Consider the following 14,182-nt stretch of genomic DNA (forward strand, 5'->3'; position numbering starts at 1 on the left):
ACTGCTTGTGTCACTCTTCCACAGGAATGTACAATGAAAGTGCAAGAAGGAAAGTTCAAGCTCCAAGATCTTTTGGTAGTTCCCATGCAGAGGGTGCTGAAGTATCACCTCCTACTAAAGGTAAAATCCAAATCTGTAAAACCTGTTTATGTGTTTACACAGTTTCATTCAAATGTAATTAAGATTTTGGCTAAATAGCCGTGTGATATCATACACACGTGCTTTATTTTTAACTTCTTACCTTTCAAAAGTTTATCTCAAACATCTGTGCTGCTATGTCTCTGTGGCACAGCTAGTGTATGTTGCTAACTTTCAGATATAGTTTGAGGTGCAAAAACCCCGTCTTCTGCAGGGAAATGATGCGTCTCTTCCATAAGAAATCATAAAATGTCAGATGACCTGACGAACAACAGAGACATGAAAAAGGTGTTTTCTGATTTCAGTAAACATGTTGTTTCTTTCACTCTCGGTGCAATTGACTCTACACTTAAGCTAAGCTAAATAAGGAATACGCAGGTTTCTTTTGATTTGACCAAATCTGGCATCACAGTCTAACTCGAAGTCAAATCACCACTCATCAGCGCGTGCTTCAGACGCTGCTAAATCCTTGAAATACAGTATATGCTGCACCCACTTCAAAGAACTTTGTATGTGACATTTTTGACACTCAGAGTTCAAGGATTTGTGCTGTATATATTTCAGAAAGTTAATAGCTTTCCATCCCGAAAAGCAGATCCTCACTGTAAGATTTTCTTCTTGAGACTTCGTCAGGGAGGCTATGGTTCATCTCTGCTCTGATTTCAAATGATGCATAACACCTCTCTCTTTTATTCCGTGTTTAATGGCAATGTCAGCTGTCTGGATTTGGTCAGTGTTGTTATGATTTTCCAGACTTGTACCCTCGTCACATTAACCTGTTTTACAAACTCTTTTCTGCCCTTTTAAAAAGCTGTTATTTGAAGTGTCACTGAGGCAACACATATTGCTTTGTGGACTTTAACTTAATACACCTCATTGATGTGTCTGCCTTTGCACATTATTCACTAATTGTTTATGTTGAGTTTTCTGTGCCCTTTAATTCAAAAATGTCAGGTGCTATTGCTAGTCGCAACTTGTCAAAACACAAATTTGCACTCTTATTTCTTTTAATCATATATTTATATTTATATATCTATATATATGTCATTAAATTGTTTGAAATCATTAGCAACAATTGATCTGGTGCTAAAATAATTGTAGTCGACTACAATTTTCATGACTAAATAATAATTGGGTTAAAAAACATTTTTAACCTAATCTTGCAGCAAGAAATCATAGGCTTAATCGTTCTTGCTTCTTTTTTCCCCTTTTCTGCTTATAAGCAAAATCACAATGTCTGACCATAAGCCAACAATTCACCTGTCACCTGTCTCCTTGTGTTTATTTATATTTAATTTAAAAAAAGAAAATACAAAAGCCACTGTAATACAGTATTACCCATGATTAATTGACTTTGCGTCTCAATTATGGATGAGCATATGGGTTTATGATACGGTTTGTAATAGCCAGGGGCGGAGGTGAGTGCCTTCAGCAGGTGATTGTAGGTCCACACAGAGAGCGCCGTGGCATCTGTATTAGTTTGAATCGAACCCCTGCAGGAGTGGCACTGAGCCATTGAGGTCAAATCAACCGTGCAATAATCAGATTAAATACACCCCATTTCACTGCTTCCTGCAGCTTTGCAGTAAAACACTGCTGCACACTGAGGCCTCAGGGCATGTCAGACTGACAAGGCTTGTTTTGGTTTGGGTATGTGCGTGTTCAGTCCTGCTGAAGGGTACATCTACAGTTGTTGTTATATAGATATCATCTCAAGAGTGTGAACCCTATTTGATGATACTGTGCATGGCTCTTTTCTTCATTCTTTTATGATAGTTGAACTTCATAGAGCAAATTCAACAATTCTCAGAAAACTTAAATCATGATCTTGTGCTATACATTTTGCTGTATATGTTTTGCAGTACAACTGTTTTTCTTTTGCAAATGTAATGCACCTCTTTCTTTAAAGGAGCAGAAGGTTACTTAGATAATACAAGTTACAGGTGGAGCCCAGCTGAAAGCACTTTTTTCTTGGTTTTGTTTGTCAAGCACTTGCTGATAATATTTGAAGTAGGCATGAAAAGCCAGTGAGGGAAATGCCCCGTATATTGAAGCTCATTATTAGTTTGAAATTGGAAGACCTAAAAACAGGGGATCTCGTCCGTGTAATAGCATAAGCTTCAAAATATCAGACGGATGATCCATGGTTATGTTATGGGTATGTTAGTATGGGTTAAATGAAGTACTATGGTTGTTTCCTAATTTACATCCGGACTTGTTTTTCCACCTTATGCTTACAGTGTTTTATTCTTTTATTTTCCCACAACCTCACATGCACATTAAGCAATCCTAGCAGTTGCTGATAGTTTGGAAATTATTGTTGGTTATGCAGCTAGCAGCTAATGTTGCTGCTAATGTCTCTTCATACTGCTAACCTCAAACAGAGATGGTTTACTTCTTTTTAACTCCATGCTGGTACCTGCCAGCAGTGAAATCTACCATGAAAACATCACTGTAGTGCTTAATGAAATAAACAGAAACGTTTTTTTGTTTTTTAAATATGAAAACTAACTGACTGCCTTGTTTCACACTGGGTTATGGAGCAGTAACAGGGGCTGCTGTAAAGGCAAGTTGCCATGCCATTAATAAACGCTGAATCTTTCTGGGTTTCCCTTCTCCAACTGGTATTGCACAGATTGCCATACTCATATTTGTGTTTTTGTCTAAAAAGTTCCTGTACTTACTTTATTTTTATATTAACTTATTTGCATTTTTCTGTGTAATTTTGAGATTGAATTACTCAAAACGATTAATCTGTAGTGATTCAGTCCAGAACCTGTTTGGGCTGTGGCTTACCCAATTAACCAATCAGCCAGTACCAGTTGGTCACCTAATAAAGTTGCTTCCTAATACTTTAAGTGTCGCTGCAGTCTTCATGTCATCACATTTTTGTTTAAAATTCAGTAAACTTTTGGGAAAAAATTACACAAACAGTTAGCAATACATGATCGAATGATTAGTGTGCAGAGGTCATCAAGCTCTGCTGGCATTAATGTGGAGGTCACTATTAAATACGGTGTTATTTCCTAGCACCTGAACAGTAAACCCCTTTATGAGTAGCAGGTTGTTTTACAACATAACTTTGACCAATCTCTACTTTATCAAGCAAACCAGCATATATGCTGATCAGCCTACCAAACCACAGGCAAATCTTTACCCCTAAGTGCAAGCAAGAAAACTTGCATATTTACCTTTCACATTTGATTAACTTAAAGACACCAAAGAAACAAAGTAACTTGTTAAACTGGAGTAATACTGGCCAGAAAGGCAAGTTAAAATTGTTGATGTTAGATGCAGAAAAATGCATTTGGCAGAAACTTTACTGCCTCAGGCTTAGTTTTGATTTTTTTTTTTTGATAATAATCTCGCAGAATTCAAAATCTGAACCAGTCATAAGATTGTATTGTACACAGCTCGAAAGCAGCTCTAAAACAAAATTGCAATGCAGTCTAATTGTGTACATTATTATGTTAGTTCTTTGCATTAAAAACAAAACAAAACAGAAATCTGGGGCTGGGGGAGGGGGAGGGGCTAGTAAAGCAAAAAACAAGCTGAACTTGGCTGGTTGCTCTCTCTGCTTGCACTCAAGTTTTAAAGTGTACTTTTTAATGTGTTGTTAATGATTTCAGATCTGCAGTGTGCAGTTGTCAAATTTTGCCAAGACAAACAGACACACCATTGGAGTTTGGTTTTTGCAGTTTCTCAAAGTACAAGAACATTTTTCTAACAAAATAATCTCTCCGTAGGAACTTTTGAGTCACTCAACTGACCGACCCGAGAGACAACAACTGAAGGAGGCTCTGGAGGCTATGCAGGTGTGTGTTTAAAAATCTTGCAGAATCACCCTCTTAGCTAAAGCTACATAATTACATACAGCCACTGTGTTGCTCAAGTGTTGTAAATACAGCTTGAAATAGCAGATGCCTGAAAGAATGTCTGGCTCTTCCAGGACCTGGCCATGTACATCAATGAAGTCAAGAGAGACAATGAGACACTGAAAAAAATCAGCGAATTCCAAAGTTCAATAGAAAATCTTGTAAGTACTCCACACTTTCCTTGCACTTGTTATCTTTTGAGCAGCTAAGAACATTTTAAAGGTTGTTCTTTAATATATACATGCCAACACACTGGCATGTTATCAACAGGTGTTTTTGAAGTTCGACAGAATGATTAGTCTCTCCTCAGAACACCTCTATCTTTCAAAGTGCTTCCATGATCCTCAGCCATGATAATTCCCTTAATAACTCATTTATGTAAACTGCAAACTGCTCACTTTAATATTTTGTGTAGCACCAACCTTTTTTCTCGTTTCTCTATCTCTCTATCACAACTTCTTTTGTTGTTCCTTGCTGATATGCCAAGTCAGTATTCAGCTTTGGTTTGTACATGTGCCACATATACAGTAATACGTACAGTAAAAGTGCTCTGAATAATTTATACATGTAGCCACTGTGTATGACTTTGGAAAAAAGGGGAGGATGGAGATGTAAGTGTAGAGCAAAATCATCGTTTATCGTGGATATTAATTCTCTCTGAAATTAAAAGTCTAGCAAAATGATTTATTAAAAATTGCAGAATCCATTGGTTTAGTAGGCTGCTTTTTATGTTTGTTTGTTTGTTTGTTTTTTGCAACCTAAGCAGCAGGTGAAGCTGGAGGAGTACGGGAGGCCAAAGATAGATGGAGAACTGAAGGTGTGCTCCTCTATGAACCGAACAAAACAGGACCGGTGAGTCCAAGTTCTGTAGTAAAACTAAACTATAATAACCTTTAGCAACATTTTATCGCTGCCAATATTCAATAAAAATGTATGATTGTCTTCAGGTATATATTCCTCTTTGATAAAGTGGTCATTGTCTGCAAGAGGAAAGGCTATAGCTATGAGCTCAAAGAGATTATTGAGCTGCAAAATCATAAAATGTCGGATGACCCGACGAACAACAGAGACATGAAAAAGGTAAGAACATCTCGGTTTGAAATGAGACAGACCAATTTCGTCAGTGAGATCTTTGTAAAGGTGGCCCGGCCGGTGTAGGCGATGAAGCGGCATGTGTAATCATTACAAATTTTGCCCTTGAGCTGAAGGAGCTTGTTGATGGTCATTTCTGATGTGATTTCAGATGGGGTAATACACTGTTGTGTCAAACGTGCATTGTGTTCATTCGTGCTTGTAAAATCATGTAAATGCAATGAAGATCATTTAGGATTCATGAAAACGTACTGCAGTGCACTGGGCATCCGGTCTAACATGGCTTTTTTGTTTTTGGATCTGCATGTGTGCGTACATGTTTGCATGTGTAACTGGGTCTTTCTCTGGTGTCTTTCTTTTTGCATGCTTACCAGTCCTGTGGAAAAATGGTAAGCTCAAATGATCCCCTTATTTAACACATCTTCTCATAGCGGCTTTTTTTTGTTTTTGTTTTGGCTGTGGTGATTTTTGGGATGTAATACCTTGATTGCATATGCACAGTCTGAGTCTGTGACCAGCTTCTTATCCAATTAATTGCTAAAGCATGTTGATGATCTTTTAGGTCTGACTTGATTTGACCATATATTTGTTGGAACTGCTGATATCACATGCCTCTTTCTTATCTCTCTCTGCCATCCACAAACCTTTTTCTGCCATCTGTTCAACACTCACTTTTTCTCACCAGTGGTCTTATGGTTTCTACCTGATCCATCTGCAAGGGAAGCAGGGCTTCCAGTTCTTTTGCAAAACTGAGGAAACAAAGAGGAAGTGGATGGAGCAATTTGATATGGCCATGTGAGTATGACTAGTTGGATAAAATGTATTTTATGTGAGACTAATTGTCTTTGCCATGTTATTTTTCAGTAGCATGGGAAAAAATAAAGAATCCTAGGTATCCTCAGTTTAACTGGTTTATTTAATTCCATATTATTTACTTATCTAGGTCCAACATCAAGCCAGAGAGAGCCACAGCTAATCAGCACAACTTTGAAATGCACACATTTGATAAGAATACCAACTGTCGAGCCTGCAAGATGCTCTTGAGGTAATGACCCTGACAACCCCAGCGCTGGTATCTCTAGTGCCGTTAATAATGCACACCGAATACATCCTTATTCGGTGACTCTCTAGTGACTGTTATGTCAGCATTTGGTAGCAACAGCATTTTTATGTGTTACTTATCCAGACAAACTTTATGAAGCAGAGACACTGTATGTCCAAAATATGCAACGGTAGAATTATTAATAAATTATGATGCACAAAAAAAGAAGTTCAAACTGAATATTTTCACTGTCACCATCTTGGTGTTTTGAAACCACATGTGTCAGCAGATGAGCAGAAACAGAGGACATTCTGTGGCTAATCACTTGTGATTGACAGTTTGTTAACCAACGAGCATCCTGGATAATCCTCCTCTCCGATTCCCTGACTTATAATTTACAAAATAGACTTAATGTTTTATTCAGAGTGTCATGAAAATAGCAACTGAGCCCAATAAAATGATCAGGGAAGTGTTTACTGAGAACACAAAACCAGGGAGCTGATGGTCTTTTTAGCAAAGAAGCACTGCTGCCAGGAGACCTTTTGCAACTACTCCCACGTTGGCTTCACTTTTTCATAAAAGCACACAAAAGTTAGATAAGTATTTGGACAACAACACAATTTTTGTAATTTTGACTCTGTACACCACAAACAGAGGAGAAAAAAAATACCCTTGGAGTGGAGTATACACTACAGCAGTACAAATATAAAAATAAATAATTTAAGTAGCATTTGGTAGTGAACAAACAAACAGACTTAAATCACAGAGGGAATATGTTTTTGGCTCGCATAACCCATCATTAGTGTGAAAGCATTCTTTGGAAAATATTCTAGTAAGTGTGACTGCGGCTGACCGATGTTATTTTTAAACATTTCCCGGCCCCGCACCACCCACAGTGTTCCTGAGTACACCTTCTCTCATGTGAGAATGCTGCTCGTCTGCAGTGGGATAGCCCGTGTCACTGAATCACCACTTTCACCTCTATTAGAGTCAGCCGGCTAAACCCCACTCTGTGTATTGACCCACAAATTGCATGGCTTTGCTGACCTAAATTCACAGAGCCGATGGCAGCAGGGACCAGCGTTCTCTCTTCCTGCTAGATGCTAATTACTGCTGCAGTCCCAGCGGATCCCATCGTGATTTATGGCACTTACTATTCAACTTGGCAGCGTGCGATGCGTGCAGTGTTACAGTACCCGTAACAAATAAACTTCAGGAGTACACGGTTTAAACTGAGCCAGTTGATTTGGTGATTTTTAAAGAATTACAGAACGGGAATGATGGAGGATGTGGATTCGCAGTTGGAACAATTATAGGAACAAGCAGCAGGTCCCCTTGTGTGTTGTTCTTACAGGAGGTTAATTTGTGTCTCAGCCACTTCCTGTTTGCATTACTAAAGTGCATGTTTCTCTTTGTGTGTGTGTGTGCCTGTCCTCAAGGGGCATCTTCTATCAAGGCTACTACTGCTCTCGCTGTGGAACAGGAGCTCACAAAGAGTGTCTAGAAGTGATCACCATTTGTAAAATAAGTAGGTATTTCCTCTTTAATAGAAGATGTTATTCAGATGACTTTGTGAGGGTCAAGTAGTGAGCAAATGATAAAAATAGATAAATAAAAACTGTGTGTCATATGTCACGGACATGCAGGGCAATAAGGATGACTGCTGTAATTTGATGACCCCTGTCCTGCTTGTAGGCCTCTTTATGCAGCAGTAAAAGGGAGGCAGGCTTTTTTATTGTGTCAGTGGATTTAGCAGCAGTATCTGACAACAAATTTACTCAACATGAATTCAGAAAATCATTGTGGCCTATTTTCTCAAATTTGAGCCAATTTAATAACTGCTGAGTGAGGTTCAGTATGAACCAATCAAGTTCTTTGATAGTCGAAGGTCATAATTAATCAAATAAATTCTTAAAATAAGTTAGTGTGTGTATAATAAGGACCACAGAGCAGGACTGTAACAATATAGTTTGATGCTTTCAGTTTTATCTGCTGTTTAACACTCACAGGAAACCACTCATACTACATTGCTGTTAGTCAGCTTAAAAAATGGTCTGCATGAAGCTTTGCTGTACATGTTGGCATGCTGATGTCAAGTGCTGATGGATCCACTTGGTGAAATATTTTCTTGTGAATCTTCTTTGACAATCTTCAATATTTCCTCTTTTCAGATCCTCTTGACTTGGTGAGTAGTTTCTTTTTCACTCAATATACAACAGCTTTCTCTAATTGTCACCATCTTTCTTTGTTAAATAATTACCACAAAATGATAAAAGGTGATGTTTTTTGCTTACTTATTAACAATATCAATAATCAGATATTTGTCTCTGTTGTGTAGGAGCCTGGATTATCACCTGGTAAGAGCTAACATTTGAATATTCTGTCAGCTGTCAACTTTGTTTTGGCTGTAGCTGCGCTTAAATAGCACGGCTCTCTATTGCCATCTAGTGGATAGCGCCATTGCAGCAACAATACTAACCCTATACTAATCCTAAAAAAAATTGAATATTGTGAAAAGGTTTTATTTTGTTTTCCTATAATTGGATTCAAAAAGGTCAACTTTAATGTATTCTGTATCATCACATGTTCACATCACAAGTGAACTATTTCGAGCTAGATTATAGTTTAATACTGATTTTTTTTTTTTGTGGCTTTAAGAAATTATCCGAATTCCAGCATCTGAAATTATTAAATTATTTGTGATCAATCAAAAAACTACGTATAATACAGAAATGAACAATTTCTGTTAAGGTAGCACTTGGTTGGGGCTTTTTTACCATGAATTGCTACATCAGTCTGGCGTAGTCTGGTGGTGATCAGGTTGTGTCACTGCTTAGCTGTTAGGGAAGCCCAGATTCCTTTAATAGTAGGCTTCAGGTGTCTCATCTTCCTCAGTTTGTTGATTGAGGAAGATGAGATTCTCTGTGGGGTTTCAGGTCACGTCAGTTGCCTGGGTAGTCAAACCCAGCATTATCACAGTCAGCAAACCAATAAATACTAGCTTTGGCGTGGTGGGAGTTCCTAGTTCCTGGTGAAAAAGGAAATATGCTCCATACTTTTTGTCAGGTGGAAACCTGAAGCGCTCTAGTAGGTGGTTACATTGAATTTTTACGTGATAGTACAGAGTAGAGCAGCAACCATCAACACCAGCAGATGGCATGGCACCCTAAATAATCAAAGATTGAATTCTAGCATGAGGTTTCCACAAACACTTTTGATTGTGTGCCTCTCCATCCTTCACCCAAACTCTAGAACCTTGATTCTAATTGAAATCAAAAGAAAACCCGGACCACTGAGCAACAGTCCACTTCTTTTTCTCTTTAAACCAGGTACTTGTAAGATGCATCTGATGTTTTCCATTGTTTCAGGAGTGGCATGATTTTAGGAATTTAACAGTTGTAGCTTTGATCCTGAAGAGGTCTACGTGTGGTGGCTTTTGATGCTCGGACTCCAGCCTCGGTCCACTTGTTGTGAAGCTCTTCTTGAGTGGACTTGACACTCTTGTGAAGGCACTCTTCCCGGCCGGTTCATCTTTTCATTGATATGCTTTGATACAGCACTGAACAGCCAGGCTTTTTTGCAATGACCTTGTGTGGTGTTACGTCCTCGTGGAGGGAGTCGACTATCATTTGGACAACTGTCAAGCTAGGAGTCTTGCCTGTGACTGTTGTTGCATGTACTGAAGTAGAACGAGAGATACACATTATTTATATAGTTTGAATAGTAACTAATGCAAACCCAAAATTAAATATGCCAATAAGTCTGTCAATAAGCATCAATACTCCAATCCAGCTAATGAAAATATAATATGTAAAAGTTTACCTTTCTCTATTATATTACAAAAAAGTAACCTTTTCACAATATAAATGCATTAGTAGAGTATGCAGAAGTACAGTAGAGATACACTTGCAGAATCTGATCGTTTCTTTCACAACTCTTCTACAGCTTTTGTTTTCTCAATGTCAGTGGACTTTTTTATTAGTGAGAAGCTGGAAGCGGTAATGTACTGGACACTGACTGTTATTGCAGGTCCTAAGATGGTGGCAGTGAAGAACTACCATGGCACACCGGTGCCTCCGGGGAAGACACCTCTCTGTTTCCAAACAGGAGATTTTATCGAGCTTCTGAAGGGAGACCCGGATATCACATGGTGGGAGGTAGAGTAGTCAATCATTTTTAAATCAAACCATCCCTCACTTTGACACACGCAGCTTGTTACGCAGACAGCTGATGTTGGCACAGCACCTCACATAGTGGATTTGAAATGAATCAGTGATTCTCATATTAAATTCAATTTTTTTTTTTACCTGTGAGATAGAAAGTGTAGAACATGAGTCAAGGTTCTGTCTCTGTTCAAATACCGGCACTTCCAGATTGAAATAGTTAGCATATAGGATCGCTATTATTAGATCTGGACAAAAACCTTGTTTTATTGGACAATTGCAATGACTTTGGTGGAGTCTTATAATCAGCAAAGCTAAAGTCTAAGCACACAACCTCCTGTAAAACTGTATATTAGTTTTTACACACACTGTTTTTTTGTATTGATTGAACAAACACGATATATGTGTTAATTACAGAGCGTTTTGTTGCCTTTGGAGCCATTTCCGTCATTTTTTTTCATGTTTTCTAACCAGGCTGCAGAAAGCACTATCAATCTTATCCCTCTGGTGGTGAACAAGTACAGTAACATACCCCAAAATGCCTTTAATTCAAATTGCTGTGGAGTAGGCAAATCCCTAAGTGCTTTCTTTCCCCCCGTGCTACAAAAAAAAGATTTTTTCTTGTTGCAAATCATCATCATATTCCAGCGCACATCTTGTAAACAGAGTCCCCTTGTCACCTTGTCAGTTTAAATTAATAGCGCTTTGGCTTGTGCGTCTCACTAAAATACCACAGGATACTTTAAAGAGTGTTTGAATGATAAACTGAGCCACGCTTGCCTAAAATTGTTCTAAAATCTTAGAGGAAGTTAAAGACTTCTTTGCACCTTCACCAATGGAAATAAATCACTTTTAGCTGAACATTAGAAGAGGTGTACGTGCAGACCTGGAGGATCCTCTGCAGTGAATTAGTCTGGATGATAGGAACTGTGACACTGTTTGCTCCAGGAACTGTTGGCATTCCTGCTGAATCACCGACTCTAATATCAGGCTGGCTTTTCCTGAAGTGACTCTGGGCAACTTTCTGATGACATTAATTGATCTTAGCTATAACAGTAGGCTATCCCTCTACAGCATGGCAGTTTAATCTCTCAGTGTGATGTCAGCGGATGTGCAGAGTTTAAAATCGATTGCTGCAGGCATAAGATGGAGTCATTTCATCCTCTGTCTGACTTTGATGGGGAAAGTTTGTACATACAACATCTAGCACCAAAAATATGATGCATAGCGTGTACTATTTATTTAGCTCCAAGTGAATACATCGTCTTTCAGAAATGTCTTACTTTAAATTTTGACAAAACGAATCCAGTGCAGATAAACTGGCACCACTAGGAGGCACCAACGTAACACTGTTTCACATTATACACATTAAACTAAAGAATCTCTGCTTCAGATATTTGTTTATTAATATAGTCGTACTTAACAATGATTACTTGCAAGGAGGAAATGTAGTTCTCAGTTTTAGTTTTTCCTCTATAAACCCTACAAATTTTTCAGTGTGCCTTAGGATTTCCAAATTTTCTGTATCTACACTAAACTATATATTACCCATTTTCCCTTTTTTCCACAGATGTTCTAAAGTATTTCTTTGCCTGAAGTAAGCACAGTTTTGTTTCACATCTAGAAATAAAGTTACCCTGTGTTTGTCTTACAGGGAAAGCTGATACAGACACAAAAGAGCGGCTTTTTCCCCAGTTCCTATGTAAAGCCTTGTTTGGACCCAAAGGTAATGCACCCATACACCTGTAAAGTGGGTTGTGACTGATTACAGCGTGTATGATTTGAGAGTGGACGAGTTTATGCATGTGCATGTCAGTTAGTCCTGTGCTGTGTTCTTTAATGAACGGTGTCTGTTATGTGCGACAGCCCTTCCAGTCATGCCGGTCGTCCTCAAGGGATGCAGACTACTATGGATATCCTTGGTAAGACCCATAACTGTGCATTTAATGGGCCTGTGCACTATAAGGTACCATTAGCCCAAGGTCAATATCCTGTAATTAGTGCAGATCTGTTAATGTTAAACTACACCGTTATCTCAAAGCAGTGGTTCAATTGAAAGCAAGCTGACCCTAACCAAAAGATTAATTACTACATGGGTGATTGAAGTTAAGTGTTTTTAAAGCTTTTAGAGTGTCTTTTGATGAAACAACTTTAAATTTAGAGGTCACTGGTTTTTTTTGTTTTGTTTTGTTTTTTCTGTAGGTTTGCAGGAAACATGGAGCGGCAGCAGGCAGACAACCTTTTAAAATCCCACTGCAGTGGGACCTACCTTATCAGAGAGAGGACAGCTGAGGCGGAGAGGTTCGCCATCAGCATCAAGTGAGTATTTCAGATCTTACAGGAGAGGAAAATGTCAAGGGAAGGTTTTTATCCATATCTCATGGGGAATAAATATTCTCACAGGGAGCCCTAGTCAGCTTTTTCTGTGCATCTTTTAGCTCCAGCTAATTACTACTCAGTAATTGCTTTTTTTTTTTGTTAATCCTTCCTTTTTTGTGCCTTTTCAATGAGACGATGCATTCTCAAGAGGAAAAAAAATCCATGAGTTCTTTACTGGAGTTCTCATATAATGATGGGTTGAGAAAGGGAATGCACATTTACACATTTGTGTCTAACTCAGGTGATGAGTGACTGTGGGGACCAGGCTCAATATAATTAAGTAAACAAATCTGTTAAGAAGTCTTAACTTTAAGAAAAAATACTTAATTTCCATCTTATTCAATCAGATATACTGAAAAAGAAATGTGTGGAGCAGCAGAACACATTAAGTTAAGGGCACAGGAGAATACAGGCTCAACAGTAATATGTGAGATATGGATAAAGAAAATCGATAACAGTGGAAAACAACATCTGTTCCTGGTGATTTCTCTTTACAGATTCAACGATGAAGTAAAGCACATCAAAGTCATTGAAAAAGACAGCTGGATACACATCACCGAGGCAAAGAAGTTTGAAAGTCTGTTGGTAAGTCATATTAAACTGTTTAAAAAAAAAAGAAAAAAGGTCATATATTGAACTGCCAACACAGAAACACCCATAGGAGCTTGTTGTCAATGTGAAAGCAGAAAAGTTCACCTTTTTGTATCCTGTTACTTTACAGGAGCTTGTGGAGTACTATCAGTCTCATTCACTGAAAGAAAGCTTCAAGTTGTTAGATACCACACTGAGATACCCCTACAAGTCGAGAGAACGCTCGCTTACGCGGGCCAACACACGCTCACCAGGTAAACCTTTTGAATTTTTCTCTGTTCCAATACTTTACTTTCCACTTCTGCAGCCATTCTGATACCGCATAGCAGCCAAACAACACAATCTGTTAGTACCAGAAAATCATATTAGATCCTTGAGCAATGAACAGCTAAGTACAGCCAGCTGATAAATGATAGTCAGTAAGCGTTTTGGCAGAGCAAGGTTTGATGTTTATCAGTTGTGAAAGAGACCCTAATGTTTGTCCTTCCATGTTAATGATAACTTAATCCAAGTAACTTAATATGTGGATTCATAGTATAGATTAAGTGACCACGATGCTTATCAGTGTGGTTCTGATGAAGCTACGTTTTGAGAACATCTTCAGATAAAATATCCATCATTCTTTTCGAAGCAAGTTTCACTCCTTGGCAGGCATCTTCGTAACAGCACCTGGGAGTTTATTCAGGCTAACACTAAGCCCCTCTCTAAATGAATAAGGAGACGGCCGCAACGTTAATAAAAAGCTGCATAAATAACCAGAAAAATCTAATAAAAAAAGGTGACTTTGCCTCATGATATTTAAGTTTTATAAAGTTTTATACAGCACCTTCAAGAGTTAAATTCCACTTCAATCCAGTGTGCCAACAGAATCAACATATCTGGTTGATCCCGCAAGGGCATTT

General features: G+C 38.4%; 1 protein-coding gene across 14 annotated transcripts in view; it reads left to right on the forward strand.

Annotated features, from left to right (window-relative positions):
• Positions 1 to 14,182, forward strand: part of vav2 (vav 2 guanine nucleotide exchange factor) — a 202,265-nt gene that overhangs the window by 181,573 nt on the left and 6,510 nt on the right. For 7 of the 14 annotated variants that reach the window (XM_040000307.1, XM_040000308.1, XM_040000314.1 and 4 more), the window contains 17 exons: positions 25 to 120; positions 3,885 to 3,953; positions 4,088 to 4,174; positions 4,777 to 4,865; positions 4,961 to 5,093; positions 5,480 to 5,494; positions 5,791 to 5,900; positions 6,049 to 6,150; positions 7,587 to 7,675; positions 8,319 to 8,332; positions 8,486 to 8,504; positions 10,177 to 10,304; positions 11,965 to 12,036; positions 12,177 to 12,232; positions 12,513 to 12,629; positions 13,187 to 13,274; positions 13,411 to 13,534. In XM_040000307.1, the coding sequence (XP_039856241.1) occupies positions 25 to 120; positions 3,885 to 3,953; positions 4,088 to 4,174; positions 4,777 to 4,865; positions 4,961 to 5,093; positions 5,480 to 5,494; positions 5,791 to 5,900; positions 6,049 to 6,150; positions 7,587 to 7,675; positions 8,319 to 8,332; positions 8,486 to 8,504; positions 10,177 to 10,304; positions 11,965 to 12,036; positions 12,177 to 12,232; positions 12,513 to 12,629; positions 13,187 to 13,274; positions 13,411 to 13,534 (1,408 nt within the window). The remainder of the gene's footprint in view (positions 1 to 24; positions 121 to 3,884; positions 3,954 to 4,087; positions 4,175 to 4,776; positions 4,866 to 4,960; positions 5,094 to 5,479; positions 5,495 to 5,790; positions 5,901 to 6,048; positions 6,151 to 7,586; positions 7,676 to 8,318; positions 8,333 to 8,485; positions 8,505 to 10,176; positions 10,305 to 11,964; positions 12,037 to 12,176; positions 12,233 to 12,512; positions 12,630 to 13,186; positions 13,275 to 13,410; positions 13,535 to 14,182) is intronic. The other 7 variants (XM_040000312.1, XM_040000313.1, XM_040000319.1 and 4 more) reach the window with 3 other exon arrangements.

This window comes from Simochromis diagramma, unplaced genomic scaffold, assembly GCF_900408965.1.
Source record: "Simochromis diagramma unplaced genomic scaffold, fSimDia1.1 OVJJ01000596.1, whole genome shotgun sequence".
In the NCBI taxonomy this organism is placed as follows: domain Eukaryota; kingdom Metazoa; phylum Chordata; class Actinopteri; order Cichliformes; family Cichlidae; genus Simochromis; species Simochromis diagramma.